Below are 19,774 nucleotides of genomic sequence, written 5' to 3' on the forward strand. Positions count from 1 at the left end.
TCCAAATTTGAAACAAAGACACCCCAGTCGATCACGTGACATACTCATGGACGCAGAAAGACAATAAAGCACATTAGCGTTCTTAAAAAACTGAAGTTCTTAAGCAATTATGTTGTATTCATGTATTTCTATTTAACTACACTCAAGAGCATTACTACGTTTAACTCTCTAAAATTATAGAAACTGAAATAAGAGTAACTTAGCTCTGTGAACAAGCCTGAACAAAAGCAGTTTTTTTCCTCCGATGCAAATTCCACATATATTTACTCAACACTGTGTGGCAAGTCCTGAGACCGCGAGTCACAGGGTTTGAGTAATTCGAGCAGGGGCGTCTTCACTCAATGGGGCATCTTTACCCAAGATACTACATACATATAAATGAAAGTAACTGCGTTTGCGACTTTGCACCGCGCGCGTAGCGTAGTCGCTAATGCTCTAGCCTTCGGTGCAAGCGGTCCCGGGTTCGATTCCCGGTGGGGACACTCGGTCGAAAAAGTGTAAAACCCTTTTTCAAGCCAGCCACCCTGAATGAAGTTTTCCTCATTCACACCAGGTAAATGCCGGGGTGGTAGGTCCCTTATAGGGGTAGGGTATCTTATAGGTCCCAGGCCGCTTCCTTCCTTTCCCAACCCTTTCTTCCTTCCCTTTCCCCGGATAGTGTGCTCACCGAGAGACGTCATCCCTCAAACGTGACGGGCGAAATGGCCTTAGATGCCGAAAGCCCAGAAATCTAAAATCTTAAATCCTGTGACTTCGCTCTGCTTGAACCACCCGACATATCTTGATCAAATTTTCAACATAGATGAGGTTTCAACCTGGAAGTGCTTTTATCACTTCACTTTAACTTTTCAACGAAGGATGGAAAGAGAGATATATATATAAAACGTAATAACACTTGAACCACCAGACCGATCTCGATCAAATTTGTCATATAGATGAGGTTCGGGCTTGGGATACCTTTTATCATTTCACTTTGATGGTGAAACTCTGGGAGGGAGGAGAGGGGGTTATATAAATTGATCAAGAATGACCGATATTAGTGTTGAATTCATAGTTTTCGGGGTCACTTAGATGAAGAATAACACTTCCGATATGTTTAAATCAAATTCAGTGCACAATATTAATATCTAATTAACTGTCATTTTTACCAAAACATAAGACATTGTACATTTAAACTTTTTATTCAACCCAGCAAAGCGGGCAATCAAGGTATATATATATATATATATATATATATATATATATATATATATATATATATATATATATATATATATATATATATATATATATTATATATATATATATAGTGTAACAACTAAATGTAATTAGTCTTTACTTTAACTTTTAATTCTGTATTGACAACGAAGAAAAAGTTAAAAAGTAATAACCTTAAGAAGTTGACGAAACAGTGCAACTAAATTAATAGTAAAATAGATTCAACGAATTTCTTCTTTACGATCAATAGTTTTTAAGATATAAGGGAAGATTCTCACATTTCTATACGGAATTTGAGATTATTTTTATCGTGACCCATCGGATAAATATGCTTAGCAATCGTTTCATTGGTTTCCACGTTTATCAAATTGCTCTAGCGCTCATAAATATCAGACCATCCTTATAAAAGCCATGGTTTTACACTGTTACGGACACAGTTGTTTTACTGAAAAAATAAAAATAATTACATTCTGAAAGAGCAAGTTATTTTACATAAGAAAATACTGTTTTGAGTTGGTTTTAGTAGTTTCTCTACTTTGGCCGAGAGTTTTCACTTTTGGATAATTTGTCGAAAATGAACAAACTCTTGTCATCTTAGATACAGACACACTGTTATTTTAAACAAAAATATTCAATTCCTCTTTAGGATAGTATGAGGGAAATAAAAACAAACTTGACTTCCATGAAATGTTTCTTATGAACAAGTGACGTCGTGGAAACAAGGATCTCTGGAAAATCTGTAAAACTGCACGTTTCCACTGTAGTCCTTGATTTTCATAATTTATTTAGCTGTCGAAGCTATTAATTCTTGTTTTTGTTAGTCTACCTTTTCTATTGTACACCACTCTTACACGTTCTTACATTGAAGTTACGCAGTTCCACAAAAGATCCTATTTGGTCCTTCAGTTTTTCCAAATTTAAGCAATCGCTCTGCGGAGTTTCAGCACAGAATCTATCTTCCTTTCGCTAATTCTCGGTTCATCAAGACCCATATATCTTCAATTGGGTTCATAGTTTGAGATCATGCAGCCACTCCAGCAGAGGAATTTTCATTTCGATGAACCTTTTCTTTGAGTTTCTGGAGACATAGCCAATTTCATTATCTTTTTGGTACAACCAAGTCTTTTCTCTTTCCACCAATTTCGTCTTTGACAAAACCATATGTTACTCCATCAAAGTAAAGTATCTAGATGCATTTATAGAAGCAACCACCATGACTATCTCGCTGGGTTCTTTGGCTGTCACACAACCTCAAATGATGTGAGATCCATCTTCTTTTGGCACTTTCGGCACCGTGCGTTCAGGTTTACATTTTGCTTCTGGTATCATTACTGGTCGATTAGAGAATACCTGAAAGGTTGTCTCATCTGAAAAGAAGGAACGATTTCTCACATTTGTTCGACCAATGCAAATGATGTTTCACCCATTCATATCGTTGCTTTTGTTTAGCAGCAGTCAGAAGTGGCTTTTCAGCAACAACATGCAACCCATTTCAATGTATCTTCGTTTCACTTTTGCTATAGACACCACTTCTTAACCCAAAAGATCTCGTACTTATCTTTTGTAGCTCTTCTGTTCACTTTAAAAGGTTCACCAACCGGCAAAAAGTTCGATTGTGAAGAAACATTTCAGCTGCGATACTTACGATCGTGCAGTTAGTTTGTTTCAAGATGCAGTGGTGTCGGAGGTATTTTGAGCTGGGGGTTCAAACTGATTTGTAACTACTGTTTTGAGAACACAGGCGAGAATGTAAGATAGGTAAGATAATACGAATATATGTTCGTAATGTAACAATAATTGAATTTGGTTGGACAATAATAATAATAATAATAATAATAATAATAATAATAATAATAATAATAATAATAGTAATAATAATAATAATAATAATAATAATAATAATAATAATAATAATAATAATATATTATTGCTAAGGTTCTCCAAACTAGTAATTAGACCATCAACTTTGTGGATGGGACGTAATAGAATTTTAATTTTTATGGACTCTTCGGCAAGTTTGGCTATATTGACCCTTCACGTGATTGAGGGATGATGTTCCTCGGCGAACATAAAACTCGGGAAAGGAATAGAGGAAGGAAAGGAAGAAGTAATTAGAAGTAAAGTCACGGTCCCTAAAGAACGCACCATTCCAGCATTTGCCTGAGGGAAACCGTGGAATAACTTTAGTCACGATGGCCGGCCTCGGGGATCGAATCCCGGACCTCCCGAAAGCTACCACTGCGCCACGGCTGTTCGTTATCGACTTTGTGATAAACAAATAATAATAATGATTGCAATATTCTATAATTACAAATCATTGGATTCACAGCAAACAGAAAATTAATTAGAGAAATAGTACCTAGATTTTGATTTTTAATCCAATAAATTAAAAATGAAGGAATGTTTCTACCCTGCTTTAAAATTTAGAAAAGCTGTCACATCTGTTAAAAAAATGTTGATTTAGTTTATCTTGTGTACAATAAAAAATAAATTGATAGTTAGATACAGGGCATTCTGTGCCTCAAAACATTATACCGTATTTGCATTAAAAAAAGGCAGATAAACATGGGGAAAACAAGATTCATAAAAGGGAAACACCAAAACAAACAATATAGTTACACCTACGCGGTTTGTGCACTAACTCAACTACGAACAAGTGTACTCTATAACTTCTAAATGTTGCGATATTATTTTAGAAACATCTGTACTGTATATACTTATGCAATAGCAATTTCTGATTTTCACCCTTTGTTTCTTTTCATTCAAGAATGCTATAGAGTTTTACTAAATATATAGTACTCTCGAATTCTGATATGATTATTGCAATTATTTCATTAGTGTTATCCAATGGTAATGAAAAATATTGATTCTGATATTTTTACATGCTACTCGCACATAATTAGTTCATAGAGATAACAATTACTGCTTAAATACAGTCCTTTGCACAAACGTTACAATAGACTGTTGCTACTTTCCTAAGAATAAATATAGGTTACTCATTTTTCTGAAAATAATTACATCCAGTTCTGTATTTTTATTTTACTCTTCCTTTCTCCAAAAGTCATATATCATAGGCCTAAGTTTTACCTTATGCTTGCACTTTTAATAAAAAATGTTTAATAATTATTCAGGAAACATCGTTACAAATATTACTATGTTGACATAGGGTTGCAATATTTTAAAATTAGAAAAGTGGGTGATTCTAAACTGTAAGTACTGATGTGAACTTGTATATTACAAATACTGACCTTTGATCTTTCGAACCACTTCTTTAGTGACTTTCTTCTAATGTACTTTTCTAACGAAAGTAAAGTAAAAAAAATAGCTTTTGCTTTTAATGTTTTATTAAGTTCAACCAATGTGAGTCTCAAATTGTAAAATAAGTATTAAGTAAGTATTACAGTAAGATATCTGTAATCGAGGAGCATTTTTTCAAAACTCGATATAGCACAAATTTCGAGAAACGGAGGTGTATATATGGGATATGTATTTTTTTAATGCTACCAATCGAGCTGTGAATTCAGAATTGGCAAATCTCGATCTGCCGTGTGTATAGCATACTAAATCATAAGCATGCTGTCATAGCTAGATAGACGTTATGTACAATAATAACAAAAATGCAATTCCTGTAAAAAAAAAAAAAAAAAAAAAAAGTGCTCTATCGAGTTTTGAAAAAAAGCTCCACAATTGTAAGGGTATCTGTAAATCAAGTTTTCCAAAACAAAAGCAAGCGATATATGGCAGATAACGTTCATAGGGTTTTCTCTCTAAGAAACACAAAATAATTTCGAAATTTTAATCATGAGAAAGGTAAAACATATAACGTAACAAATTGTCCCTTGACATTCTTGTATTTTATGAAGTCATGAATAATTCAGGTATGTTTATCACACCCACAAACGAATATTCACTTAATAATACCTTCCAGTACATTACATTAAAACACATGAACTACACAAAGAAAACCATTGTGAACTAGAGAAAATTTCTTATTAGCAAACGGCTCTGCGTGCGCGCTCTGGGCAAATAGTTTACGGCTTGAGCCTGAGCGCGAGTTCAAATTTAACTCAATCGAGATTGAGATTGACACAGGCGTAGCGGTTTACGTTGAATATAACAACACTTTATCAACAAAGTAGTCTTAGATTCTTCTCCAACCCATAAAAGTTGGTGGTTTTTCGTGATTAAGATATGATTAAGCGAGGTACGAATTTAGGACCTGAATTTAGGGCGGTACCCGCTAAAATCGCGTAATATGGCAACCCTGACATAAGGTTCACAGTAAATGTTTTCATAGAAGAACGGGACTTGGAACACGCGAAACCCCGCTCACGAAAACGCTTTTTCGTCGTAAATTCTCTTGTAGGCAGGAATTTATTTCGGAAGGGCTCCAAATGTTTTCTAGGGTCAAAATCCAAAACGAGGATAGATTATATTAATTAAATATACAGAAAAGTCGGGATTTCGAGGGAGGTCTTCACCGTAGGATCCCCCTGCATACATTCCTGTCGGAAGTATCATTGCTGGAGTTTGTAAACGTATCCCCGTCCTGTCTCTTCTTCAAGCAAGAACGTCCTAAATCAGGGATGCAAATAAGCAACAAAATTTTAGTAGCGCAAGAAAAAAGCTACTAGCCCACATCCCACAATAGAAAACATTTACTTACCTTCGGTATGATATTAAATACTCGCCCGCACCAATAAACCACTCGCCCCAGACGATTAGTTATTTGCACCCCTGGACTGTCATTCATTAGTGCTTAAAAAGCCAACATTTTTCCTCACTATAAAACTTACTGCACTCTGCATATTGTTTGTAAGAATAAAGTAAGTTTATAGAAAATATATTTAAATGTCCTGTTACGCATTTAAACTATTATTTTTTTTAAACTTTAAAATCTCGCTCAATGATTCGTTTCATATTGCAGACCTTCGATTACTTAAATAACAATTCTAAAAAAATTGGAGTGTTTTGAGAATTACACCAATGAACATAGATTTTTTCAATTCTTTTATCTAAATCTTTCTTTCTAACATAAGGTCAGCAAAAGCGCTCGGTCTCCTATTTCAAAGAGAAAGATGAATCTTGAACAGATAATTTTCTTCACATTATCATTTAAAAAATGCATATAATCACTGTTGTGTGATGTTTACACAGTCTAAAAGTGGAGGGGCAAAACGAGTATCCTGCCCTCCATGAACATTTCAGGAGGAGGGGCAGTTGCCCTCCTTACCTGCCCCCCCCCCCCCCGGTTCCGGCGCCTCTGTCAAGATGTCAGTCATCTCTGATTTTGCCACCTTTTCTCAAACCAATGATCTGCTAATTCATTAATTGATATTCTCCATTTTAAAAGAAACACTGCCCTGTGTCCGATCGAACAGTTGTAGCACGTAAATGTAAGTGTAAATCGACTGCCCATGCGTTGGCCTGCGATTTTGTGTAACGGACTAAAAGACGCTACGAACTATAAAAAGCATCTTAATTTTTAAGCATTTTTTTTAAAAAATAACGTAACATTTTTTATCATTTTTATTATTAGATTTTGTTAAAATGAGAGAGCGACAGTGTTAAAAGCTTGTGAATCCCAGCAACTCTGTTCATCGCATCGGTGCACTGCTACTGTCAGTAGAATCCAATGTTGCCAGATTGAGATACGTTTCCCGTTGCATCAAATATGACTTACGCAAATTTTAAATCAAACACTGGACATTTTTATATTAATTTCGAGTATAAGACGCACCTGAATTTTGGAGGCAATGTTTCGAGTAAAACATTGTGTCTTATAGTCCGCAAAATACGGTATTGATAGGGCCATAAAGTTTATGAAATTTTACGACAAATAGCAGTTTTATCGGCTACTAGTAAAAACTAGTAACTAGTGAAAATCAGATTTTTTGGAATAGATTTTAAGCTTTAAAAATCAAATTAAGTTGGATTACTTACACACTGATAGATTCTTACCAGAAAATGAATGTTTTTCTATTTTCTCACACCTTCTTATTTAAGTATCGAGTATTTGGTTTGATACTAATCCTTGACTTGAGCTCATGAGGCATGACTTTCTTCATTATCGGCAAAATTATCCAAAAGTAAATAGTCTCGCTTAAAGTCGAAGAAACCACCAAAATCACTTCAAAACCTTGTTTTTTTTATGTAAAATGACTCGTTCTTTCAGAATGTGTAATTGTATTTTCAATAAAACAATAACTGCGGTCAGTGGCGTATTTACGATTTTGTTTCGGGGGGAGCTTTGCTAACTTTCGGGGGGAAGGTCTTTGCCTGAAAATGTGAGAATTCTGCAAGATATTTCATAAACTTTACTATAGTAAGTAAGATTTTGGGGTTGGCTTTAGCCCGGAAGCCCCCCCCCCAAAAAAAAAATACGCCACTGACTGTGGTTATAACAGTCGAAAAGCATGTTTTTGTAAGCGTGATCTTATATTTTTTATCGCTACAGTATAAGAATTGCCTAAGTGAAAAAGATACATTGTAGCTGTGTTCGATCTAATCAAAGTGAGGGAAGTGTATTGTTTCCTCTAAAAACTTGTGTAGCGCGATCGGATGCATTATTAACTCCTCCTGGTTAGTGCAACTAGTAGCTCTTATCCAATTTCGTCGCGTAGTTGTGTAAGCTTCATATTGCAGGGTGGGGGAGGTGCACGGTGAAAAATGTCCCATCGGTTGCCCATATTTCATTAATGTCAATGTTATGAGGCGGGATACAAAAATATCAAGTACTTGTCACAACAATTGTCATCCTATGTGTCTCCCACGATATCTCTTCATATAACTCCGATATACTGTATTTGTCCCCTTAAAGAAGTCGGCGTGGGAGACCAGGATTTGGTTCCCAGTGGGAGCTCATGTGTTTCGGATTCCACTTTAATCAGTAGATCCAGTCTCATATATCCTCGCTGCTAAAAGTGACGTTAAACTTTAAATCAACTCAACTCAATAATTACAAAAGTCAATGGTTCACTGGTGACAAGGAAGTGAAGACTGACGTGGAACAATGGGGCCGTCAACAGCCCAAGAGTTTCTACACTGAAGCCATCCATCCTCTTCAGCTGGGATCAATACATCACTAGTGTTGGCAATTATGCCTAAGTGGCATGTCACACATTAACTGTATTTCATATATTGTTATAGAATTCGTAGTATCTTTTTATTTCTGTAAATCTTATAGAATAAAGAAACGCAACTACGCGTACAAATTAATATAAGCTTGCACAGTTTTTAACCATCGGCAAGAGCTTCAATGAAATTCTTAACTAATTTAAAAGCTCTCAATATTTTTTTTTTCTTTTGAGAATACGTATGTTTTATGATTCTCTGTCTGCTTACCAAAGCCGAAACCATCCCAAGAATATTTCGATGATTTTATTTTAAAAATTAAGATAATAAGTGAACCATTCACCTAATGTATGACTAAGAACTATAATGACATTTTGATGTGCTTCGTCCTACCGGAATTTTCAATGAAATCAGAAGGTCAACGGTCATAAAATGAACATAATGCTTCATTTTATTTATTAACTTTTAAACAAAGCAAACGCACCACCGGCACTAACTTTATGGTTTATAGACCTATTGTCGCGTTCCTTAGTAATAGAAGCTACACAGAGTTGCGAACAGATGACTTCAGAAAAAAGAGCTAAACAAAAACGTAAACTGTGGGTAAATCAGCTAAACCCTTCTAAAATTATACCTAAAAATATTTAACAATAACGCAAGAATTTTTTATAGTTCTACAGTACGGCAAAAACACACTGTAATATTCTTCCTTGTATTCAGAAATAAATAATTGTTCCATTAACTAAAAATAAAATATTTACAGCACGTTTCGCTTGCACCATTGAGGAGTTGCTACACGTTCATTAAATTCTACACTTCGTCCCCAACTTCTGCGGTATAATTTCTCATTCATAAAAATTATTATATGTTGAAACTAACTAAAATAATGGAATGTTCCAGAATCTCGATTTTCCTGAGACCATGTTACTATGTGAGATAGATTGCAGGGTTGCATTATAAGTGCTGCTACAATCACAGGGACTAGGGAAATAGCAAATCACTTTTATTTGTTTATTTTTATTCATAAATTTAGAGAAGTTCTGATTGATAAATATACTTAATCACTGCTAAAAACAACGGCAACTAACATTAAACTTTTCATTAACAGATATCACTACATTTACCAAAAATTAGTTAAATTGGGAAATATTTTAGTATAACCAAACTTTCTAAATATGTGATATGTGAGTTGAGAATATGCTAATTTTAATTTAGTCATGAATTATGACATATTATATTTAAACTTCATAAACACATAGTTATTTTTGAAATACGTATGTCATCCAAACAAAACTCATTGTAACAGGAAGCTATCTTTTGTGCACATTTAACGGTTCTCAGTAATCTCAGCCATCTCTGTTTCTTTTAATTAAATTATCTGAAAAGCAATACTTTTTTCCCTCTTTGAAATAAACAAGAATTTCATGATTTTACTAATTTCCTTCTTGAAGCTTAGTTAAACGTAGATGCAAAAAAGCCGGCTTTTTTGAATCGATGTTTTTTTTTCACATAAAAAGCCGGCTTTTTTGGAAAAAAAAACGAGAATTTTGGGAATTTTGGCTTTTTTCAACTTCATGATTTTTCTATCTAAATAGCTTTCTTATAGTATATTCTATAGTTAGATAAGAATTCCATGACCTGAATGTGATATTTCGCTCTGAAATTCACCATCAAGATGGATGGAGCACATGTTTTACGAATTAAAGCTAACATGAAGAATGTAGTATTTGAGGCTAATTTTAGAGGCTATTTAGCTTTATTTTAACTTTTGAGTTATCGACATCTTTTTTCTTCCCTAGATCATTTTAGTTTGTCATCCGTGTTTCATTTCTAAGAGCTTTTAGTACTCTAGCTTCTAGCGCAAAAGTTAAACTTGCCCGTTTTTCTATTTATCCGTCAAAGCGTACGTTTTCCAATATGTCCGTCAAACCGTACTTCCACATTTCTGTTATACTGTAGCTGTGAAGTGATTTAGCAATAATTTTCCGGACACAACCTTGAATACCAATTTATACAAATTATCAGTAGCGGATTTAGAAAAGTACTTTAGGAGGGGTTTTTCTGATTGTTTCGTTTCCTAAAAAGTCCTAATTTTATTTGGGAAGTGCTTGAAGTTTATGAGTACAGGCATAACTAATATTTCGTTTCGTTTATATGTTTAGCAATAATCTTCCGGATACAACTTTAAAAATCATTTCATTTCATTTTTCAATGATAAAACAGCAAATGATTTTCTACCACTTCCGCTTCGGATAGAGCGTTAGGAGAGGAAATAGAATCTACATCTGCGACATTGTAACCATATTCGAAAACCGTTTATTACTTTCTATTACAGTTTCTGCGCTATAGCGGTAAATGTTGAAATGACAATAACAGATTTTTACCAGTTCTCTAACGAATACAGTAATAAGATTCAAGATAACATATATTATAGAAATACTGAATTGATAACAAAAATCTATTTTTTCTACCTTTAAAGCCCGGACTATACGGACGCTGTAAACTTATATTTAGCAACGCTGTAAAACGGGCAATATTTTGTCCCACTATATGAAAGCGCTGGTAACTCGACGTTAAAGCCAGAAACAAACTATACGGCGCATTTTACGCGCATGTGAATTGATCTATTTTTTTAAAAAATTAAATCTCCTTTCTCATTTGTGGTTATGGGCGTGGTGCAAATGGAATGTATGGCCCTCTTGTCCTAGTACCCGACTGATTAGAAAGTAAAAGTGACCGTGAAATTAGAACTTGAGGAACTCATCCTTTTGTTGGTAAGTCGGTTAGAAACTGGCAGGATTTATTTAATGTTAGCGAAGGACCAAAAGTATGAAGATAAATTCTTACCTATATTTACAGGTATAGAATCGATAATGATCAAACCTTGACATTTGTGAATAATATACCATGCGCGGTTGTTGTTATGGACAGCATGGTTACGTAACTACCTATTTATTTTCCAACCTCAAAAGAATAGATTTTGTATAGTAGAGTAGGATTCTAGTAAAAGTAAAACTTTCCTCTCCAGAGAGCGGTTTGCGTTTGTAGTTGCATAAATACTGCAACTACATTCAATAGCATTGAATATATGACACAGAATTTCTATATCTTTACATGATAAACATACTTCTGCATCGCTTCTATCTTCTCGTATTGTTGTCGGCAAATAGTTGGTTTCTTGTCGAATCACCACCAGACTATCTCAATAGTAGTTACAAATGTCCACACTTACTAGTTCTTTACTTCAGTCGTCAAGTAACAGAGGAGTGAAAAGAAGAGGCGTTTTCACAAATCATACAAATGTGAGTGTGGTAGTGATGCATATAATTGAACTTTAGCTATTGTCACGAGAAGAGAGAGAGGGAGAGAGAGAGAGAGAGAGAGAGAGAGAGAGAATTACTTAAACAACTCTGTTTGCAATTTTCTCATGAAAAGTAAAGTGCCATGAACTATGAATGTTGTCCTATTTCATTGGGAGTGTGTGATTGTGCTCTTGTTTTTAACTCCGCAAATTAAATGGGACATCTTACAACTTTATGGATTGTAGTATATGGTACATTTAATTTAATTAGTGATTAGTGTAGTTTAGAAATAACTTTTAAATTTGCGTTGGGGAATAATTGTTCTTTATGTTTTAAAGGAAACGGTAACTGATTATTATAGTAGCAATAGGTAACATAGACATAAGTGAACACAGTAGTAAGAGTTAATATAAATATAAGTCAGTATAACTCAAGTCAATAGTCAATGAGACGGCTGATAGTGATGGAATGAAAAAAAAAACTGGAAGGAAACGTGAGAACTACGAAAAAGCTCCCACACACGGTGCTTGTCAACAGCAATATCCATTTTACGCCTTTAATGAAATTTGGTCTCGCTAAAAATGTTCAGCTAATTTAAATAATTCCTCTCGTAAGATAGTATTAAGTTACTTAGTTGTACATATTTAATTATTTCAGTACACTAATAATGAACTTAACTGTTTTCAATTTTCTTGTAATTTGGCTAATTTGGATGTGAAAAAGCTTGACATCAAGTTGGAAAATTAGCTGAAGTATGATGCCAGCAATGTCAGTATTCACTTAACGAACAAAAATAATGATGCAGTAATCAGGAATGCTCACGAGACAAAAGTTGAGATTGTTCTCGTTGCAAAATAGGTAGCTTAAGTGATTTCTCGTCTCGAACAATGAATATGTTTCAATTGGAAGAACTCACATATAGCATTTTGCCATGAAGATAATTCCTCGTCTTGTATCATGTGTAACCCTAACACTAGATGTGTGTAAAATTTCAGCAGACTGTTCAAAGTTATGTGTGTGAATGTGCAGGAGCAGATGGCTCACCCAGCTATCCAGCAATTAGTGGATGGCCAACATAATAAATACGAAAGTGCCTGTTTCTAGTAAAAATATTTTGTTTGATAATTTTATTAATACTTTATAATTAGTTTCAACAAAACATGCGTAAAAATTTCCCATCGGTATCTTTTCACAGAAAAACAAAGGAGAATACTTTAATTGTCAGACCCCCCCCCCCCACACACACATTTTATTTATTTTACCCATTTCCTGTTTTATGTACACTTTTTATAATTTAAAGATAGAACAAGATTATAACTTCTCTATACGATTTGTCCACAAATTCTGATCATAAGCTATTCTCTCAGAAACGGTTCGTATCTGCATATTGCTGTTGGCATGTGGTCCATGTACATGGTGGCCCACTGTTTGAAGCCCTCGGGATAAGTGGGTAACTCCGTGGACCGGGCAGTAGCGGTCAACTCAAAAGATGTAAATGGAAAGGTATGTCAAAAAGAATGAAAATTTTTTTAAAAAAATCGTAAGAAACATTTATCTTATATTGATACAAAAAAGGGGTCATGACTGGTAACAAGTCAAACTACAAATTCAATGTCAGTCGTTACGAAGCTGTAATGTTTGAGTCCGGACCATTTTCTGAGAAAGAGTTCATAGTTGGATATTTCTGCTAACATGTAGTTCATGTACTGTGGGAGCCCACTGTTTCAAATCCTTGTGGTAAATGAGTGGTTTCCGGTGACTGCTTACATTCCACATTTAGGAACGAAACTGAACCCGAATTTCTATAAGATTCACTTTTGTACGTACATGGAGATGCAGTATTCAAACAAGAATTGGATCTCTCGTTTTTTACGACCTATTTGATGTTTCGATATGGGCTAAATTTGTAGAAATCTACGACTACTTATGGTTTCAATATTTATCTTGACAGAACACAAATGTTAGGAGGTTGTGAGAAAAGGTTATCTCTAATAGTTTCAGCGTCTCAAGAATAAATTTCTATCAGACTTATCCCTCTATTGCAGACGGAAGTTATAGATCCAGTATTTCCGGTTTCTGTATCGAATTTGCATGGTTCGGAAGTTAACTCAGTTTTACTTTTTAAATCTTAACGAGATTCTCTTAGTTTCACTTGTATTATAACTCAAACTAACGACATGAAACAGCTTGAAAGGAATTTTATTTTAAGAAATGTCTCTCAAATTTCAGTATCAGTGTATAATCTAAGTATTATTGGATGTGAACAATTCTATTTCTCTATTCTTAAAACGAGTAATATGAGTACATTATTGTTTAGTCGTAACAAATAAAGTCAGTATTTACAAGATGAAATTCATTTTTAAAATACTCACGAGAAATTTAGTTGATTTTCCAATTCTAGCCATAGATCTCCAGCATATCCTCCTAGCTTGTATATTCCATTAGTGAGTTCAATGGTTACCATTGGAGAATCCTGTGGAATAATGTACGAATTAGCATAGTTCTGGCTTCTTTATTATAAATGTACAAGAGATATAAAATTTGATATTGGTGCACTGAGAAAAATCCATTATCCGGACAGCGGTATATTGTACAAATACAAGGATTCGTTATGTTTACTAAGGAAATCTGTACGGAGCGTACTTTATCCATATACTACAGAGGTACTGCCTTTTACCCGCTTAGATGTTACATCATGTCGCTGCAGGATGTCTGACATCTAACAATTTTCCGTATTTTACATACGTATACGTATGTTAAATACTTCAGCTATACGTTATATACGTCCATCTGTGTGTAAGATCCAGACCGCCTATAGACACTCTTTCTTTCGCCATGGCTGACGTCATTGAACTACCGTCTTTTGCTTGCGAAACGAGGTTGTTTACAAACGGAACAGAAGAGAGGAAGGAAACAAAAGCCTGGGTAAGTACAATAGTTAACTATTACTTTAGTTAAATATTCCATTAATTATATATTCTTTTAGTGTAACTTGCTTTAATATAGTACTAAGTAAGTAATGTAGTTTATGACTACAATTCTTACTATTGTAACTCGTAAATGATTGAGGAGAATGGAATGGGTGAATCTGAATTTTGAAAAAACTTTGAATATTAATGTTTTGAAACATATTATGTTTCAAGGTAGCAAAATGAATGTTATGTGTTTATTCATTCCATTTTATATGTGACGATTTATTACTTGGTGCAGATTTACTACAGGACTGCTTAACATAATTGCTAATAAACCGTTTTCAGCGCGGAAATTTCCTTGTGTAGTGAAGATTTAGGATTTAGATTTCTGGGCTTTCGGCATCAATGGCCTTGTTACCCCATATGAGGGATGACTTTCCTCGGCGAGTACACTATCCGGGGAAAGGAAGGGAAGAAAGGATTGGGGAAGGAAGAAAACGGCCTGGGACCTATATGTTAGGTACCACTCCGGCATTTGCCTGCTGTGAATGAGGAAAACCCAAGGAAACCTCATTCAGGATGGCTGGACTTAAAATCTTTTGATACTTTTTCGACCGAGTTCTCCCCCGGGATCGAACCCGGAACCGTTCGCACCGAAGGCGAGAGCGCTAGCGACTACCCTACGCGGGGCCACTTGTGTAGTCTAGAAAACTCATTTTTACTAGGATATTTGCAATTTTTTTTTTTCGCTTTTAGTTTAAAGCCCCATGATTGTACATCAATGTAAGAGAGAAGGTGACAATGAGATACATGATAATGGTGGAATCAAGAAAATGTAAGGAAACTGGAAAGTCTTAAGAATAACCACACCTACAGTGTTCACCAAAAGGCTATTTGTCGGCAGCAGGAATCGAACCAGGGACCTAACGCGTCAGAGGTAAGCGCTCTACTACAAAGCTTTCTTTTGTTTAAAGAACTTGTTTACATTGAAATATATATATTTTACGAAGATACTGACATATTTTACAGCCTCACTGAAATTTTTTAAAAAAAAAAGTAGTCAGGGAGAGTTTACTTGTCAGATTTTTATTTTTTAATTTAATTTATTTTTATTTTTATTTATTTTTGCTTTGTTATGTTCCCTAGTTAATTAATGTTTGGGTTACTGAAAATTAAAACCTTTTTAGTATTATTGTTATGTCATCACTTTGGAACCAAAAAAGTTAGATTTTTGTTCTTGTGTTTTCATATAGGAAGTTGGTAAGTTTGTGCCTTAGCATTGGTTTGGTTTCTAGAACGTAATTGAAGGTCATGTTGAGTTGAGTCTTGGCGGGTTTAGAGTTCGTGAAGTGTCAGGCACTGCTTGTGCCCCTGTCTTCTGTCTGTGATGTTTCCTGGCTGTGGGCTGTGAGGTATTTATGTTGAGGAGTACCAACGCAGGCCGCGTGATATACAGGTAGCTACAAAACAGCTTCAACAGCTACGAGTGCCAGGTGTTCATCTTTCGTTACGGCGTGACTAATGCAGTATAGTACTAGGTTCAAATTCTATGGGTGGTAAAAATGGTCGTGGTGTGGTAAGAAATACAACGTAATTGTTATTAGTTTATTAGTGTTTCTTCATAGTATAGTTTTACTATTTCTAGAAGGAATTAAGTATTAACGAAGTAATAAATAAGCAAAAGCACACTTTGATTGGCGTTAACTATTTCTCATACTCCATTGAGAATGTTTTGATCCTCAGTTGCGCAAACATCCAGTGTGCGTTTTTTTGTTTGCTTACACTGCCTTATAGATGAGCTCCCTCGTGGCTAAGTGGTTAGTGAACACGCCTTTGGCGTGGGACACCCGGGTTCGATTCCCGGCCGGGGGCCGCGGTGGCTCAGTGGTAGAAGGTTCACCTCTGGTGCTTGGGGTCCCGGGTTCGATCCCAGCCCCGCCAAGTGAACCTTGTGGTGGACAAACACCGTGTGCGTGGGTTTTCTCGGGGTTCTCCCGTTTCCTCCCACTTTCTTCATTCCACTATTTAATTCATTACTCATCACCGTCTCCATTAGCCTAACCGGCATAACCGTAGGACATAAAACTCAAAGATTTCATTTCATTTTTTCGATTCCCGGCCGGAGCTTATGTGGTTCGGATTCCACGTTAATCTGTAGGTCCACGTCTCATACAGCCTTGCTGCTGAAAGGAACGTTAAAATCAAATCAGAATTTTTTTACAGATGCAATTGTTCGATTCCGAGTTCGAATGAAGCTTTTTACGGGCAGGGGGCGACTTTTATATATACAATCCAAGGATTTTAGTTATTAGTCAGTGATGCAATATATAGACCTATATATATTACAAAATTGAAAGTGACTATGTTTGTGACTCTTAATCTCTTAAGAGCTGCGGTGGCTCAGTGGTAGAGCGTTCACCTCCGGTACTTGGGGTCCCGGGTTCGATCCCAGCCCCCGTCAAATGAACTTTGTGATGGACAAACACCTTGTGCGTGGGTTTCCTCGGGGTTCTCCCGTTTCCTTCCACTTTCTTCACTCCACCATTTCATTCATTGCTTATCATCAGCGTCTCCTTTAGCCTAACCGGCATAACTGTGGGACGTAAAACTCAAAGGTTTCATTTCATTTTTTCTTAATCTCTTTGGAATCTTGTACTTAGGTTCACAGCGGAAGCGACGAAATAACTCGACTCATCCATTGTAGCTCTCTTCGCAACCAGTTTCCAAAATGTTGGCAATAAGTTTGCGAAACGGGATATGACGTCTCCAATTTTGGGTGAAAAGTCGCTATAAAAAATAATAGAGAAATTCATTGTCTATAAGCATTGTTTTAAAGTTGTAGATGTAAACTAAACAATATGTTCTACTCACTGGCGCAAATCCGTGGGGGGGGGGATGACGGATACATGTCCCCTCCAATCTTGGAACTGAGGGGGACTTCTCCCCAATAATCCGATTTGAAATGTGTTTTTTGGGAGAAATTTGATTATTTTTGTCCGATTGCTACAAAGGAACGTGAGATAAAATAGATGCCCCCAGAATAAGCCTCAAATCTGCAGCCTCCCAACGCTGAAGACAACTCTGATCCTCCACAACATTGTTTTTCAACTTCATAAGTATTTTGGACATCGCCAAAAAAAGTATGGTAACGGTCTTACCCCCCCCCCCCCCCCCAATGTTGAAGACAGATTTGCGCCGCTGGTTCTACTCACATCTTTGTAAATAGGGCGCAACCAATCCTTTAATTCAGGGATCATTTCAGGTTGTTTCGGGTACTTTTGTTCATATTGTGGTCAAAATAGTTCCGAAATAATTAACACTACAGTACTTACGTTAAGCAATTTTTTTGTAAAAGAAAAAGTGCAGAATAATTAAAAGACCCCAAAGGACAAATATAACAAACATCTTCTTCGCCTTTATTCACGCAATCTATAGCTAATCTTGTTGCTATCGGTAATAATGTATTACGTGTGTTTCTCAACGGAAACTCTGCGAACTAAAGGACATCAAGTTTGTAGTTGTTCTTCGTTAGAGGGCAAGGGTAACATAACAATGCAGGATTGTGGGGCAGTGAGTATGATGTATTTCCAAACTCTTCATCAGTTGCGCTGATTAAAACAAACAAACAGAAAAAAAGAACGTAAAAACTGTTTTGAACTAATAATGCTTCTCTACAGATGAACATTTTGTTTGGAGCAAAAAGTCGCTAAATGTGTAAGTAGGTAAATCGTCATTTAAAAATCACCCAAAAAAGTCTCCAATCGGAAAAAAATATTTTTTGTCGCTATCGTAGGGCGACCATACGTCCCGTTTTGACCGGGACAGTCCCGTTTTAGTGGCGTGTCCCGGCCGTCCCATCAGTAGATGGAAAAAGTAGTATTCGTCCCGTTCTATGTAAATGAAAGAAGTAAATAACAAACCCAGTATCTTTACTCCTTTTAAAAGTATTAATAATTAATAATAACAAAGAGGCAAAAATTGAACTGAAATTCCCTATATTAAACATACTCTATAGTTCGCAGTACTGCTCGAAAGGCAGCAGAGGTTTTAGCAGTTGGTTGTGTGTTGAACAAATTTCAACGTGTCTTTCCTTTTTCATAAGTACCCGCCCTGTAACAAAGAGAGAGAGGAGGAAATCTGATATCAAGGCACTGATAAGAACAAAGGTAGATCTAAAAGTCTAGGGTTGCAAGAACCTGTCCCGTTTTTAACTGAAAATTTTATGGTCAACCTACGCTATCGTTGAGGTCGAATTCCCCTTATTTAGCGACTTTACCCAAAATTGGCAACATTGACCCCCACCGAACAACCAGGGTTGAATTCAGGGGGTAGCCCGGGGGGAATCTCCCCCCCGAAGAAAATTCATTCCCCCCCGGAGAAACTCTCAAAATTTCAGTCACAAAATGTAGAAATTACTTCACCCAATTATTTGCTTTTCTGTCCGTGTACGTGCAGACGAAATCCGATCTCTCAATATACATATAAATGACGCAGACCCATTCTATATAAATGTTAACATGTAACATCTAAGATAGAATACCAAATAGTGAATAAAACTTGTATTTCTTAACGCTATGACTGAGTTTGGCAGAACATGAAATTGTTAACTGTTGAAGAAAGGTTTGTATTTTAGTAGGTACTATACTCTCGCCCTATATTATATATTAGTAGGTAGCACTAGCACAGGTTGAGATACGAAAGGAAAGATAGGGAAGATCTTTCGATCATTCCATATAATCTCTCATTCCAGCAGACTTCAGTTCTTGAAAATATACAGTTCCTACATTATTTAAATAGGGCGCCTAAATCCCATTTCTCGCATCGGAAGTAACAGACGTAAATGTGTTTTACGATTGTTAAAGTAAACACATCTTTCTTTAATTAAAAATAATTCAGTTAAAGGGTGAGATTCAGTGGGCGTCATTTAGAGGGATCAGGGAGGAACAGTTATCCCTCCTTGATTAGAGACTTATATAGAAATTATCAATATGATAATAGTATAGAAGTGAAAGATTGCTATTGAAGGTGGCCAAGATCCTGCTCAGTGCCGTTCCATGGGGGAGGGGCAAGCGGGGCGACGGCCCCGGGCGCCGAAGTAAGGGGTGAAAAATTCGGGAGGGAAAAAGAAAAGAAAAGAAGGAAAGAAAAACAGAGGAATGAAATACATGTGGACGTATATAAAATGAAAGGAAAAAAGTAATGAAAAGTGCTCAAAATCAAGGAAATGCAGGGTTTACTTTTTAAAATTTTCCCACCTTTGGCGGCTGG

General features: G+C 35.8%; 1 protein-coding gene across 1 annotated transcript in view; it reads right to left on the bottom strand.

Annotated features, from left to right (window-relative positions):
- The window catches only part of LOC145689306 (glutamate receptor-like), a 114,296-nt gene that overhangs the window by 61,449 nt on the left and 33,073 nt on the right, over positions 1 to 19,774 (bottom strand). Inside the window, exon 3 of the mRNA XM_081763447.1 lies at positions 13,967 to 14,067. Within this exon, the coding sequence (XP_081619573.1) occupies positions 13,967 to 14,067 (101 nt within the window). The remainder of the gene's footprint in view (positions 1 to 13,966; positions 14,068 to 19,774) is intronic.

Source organism: Thermobia domestica, chromosome 7, assembly GCF_964235325.1.
Source record: "Thermobia domestica chromosome 7, izTheDome1.hap1.1, whole genome shotgun sequence".
Taxonomy (NCBI): domain Eukaryota; kingdom Metazoa; phylum Arthropoda; class Insecta; order Zygentoma; family Lepismatidae; genus Thermobia; species Thermobia domestica.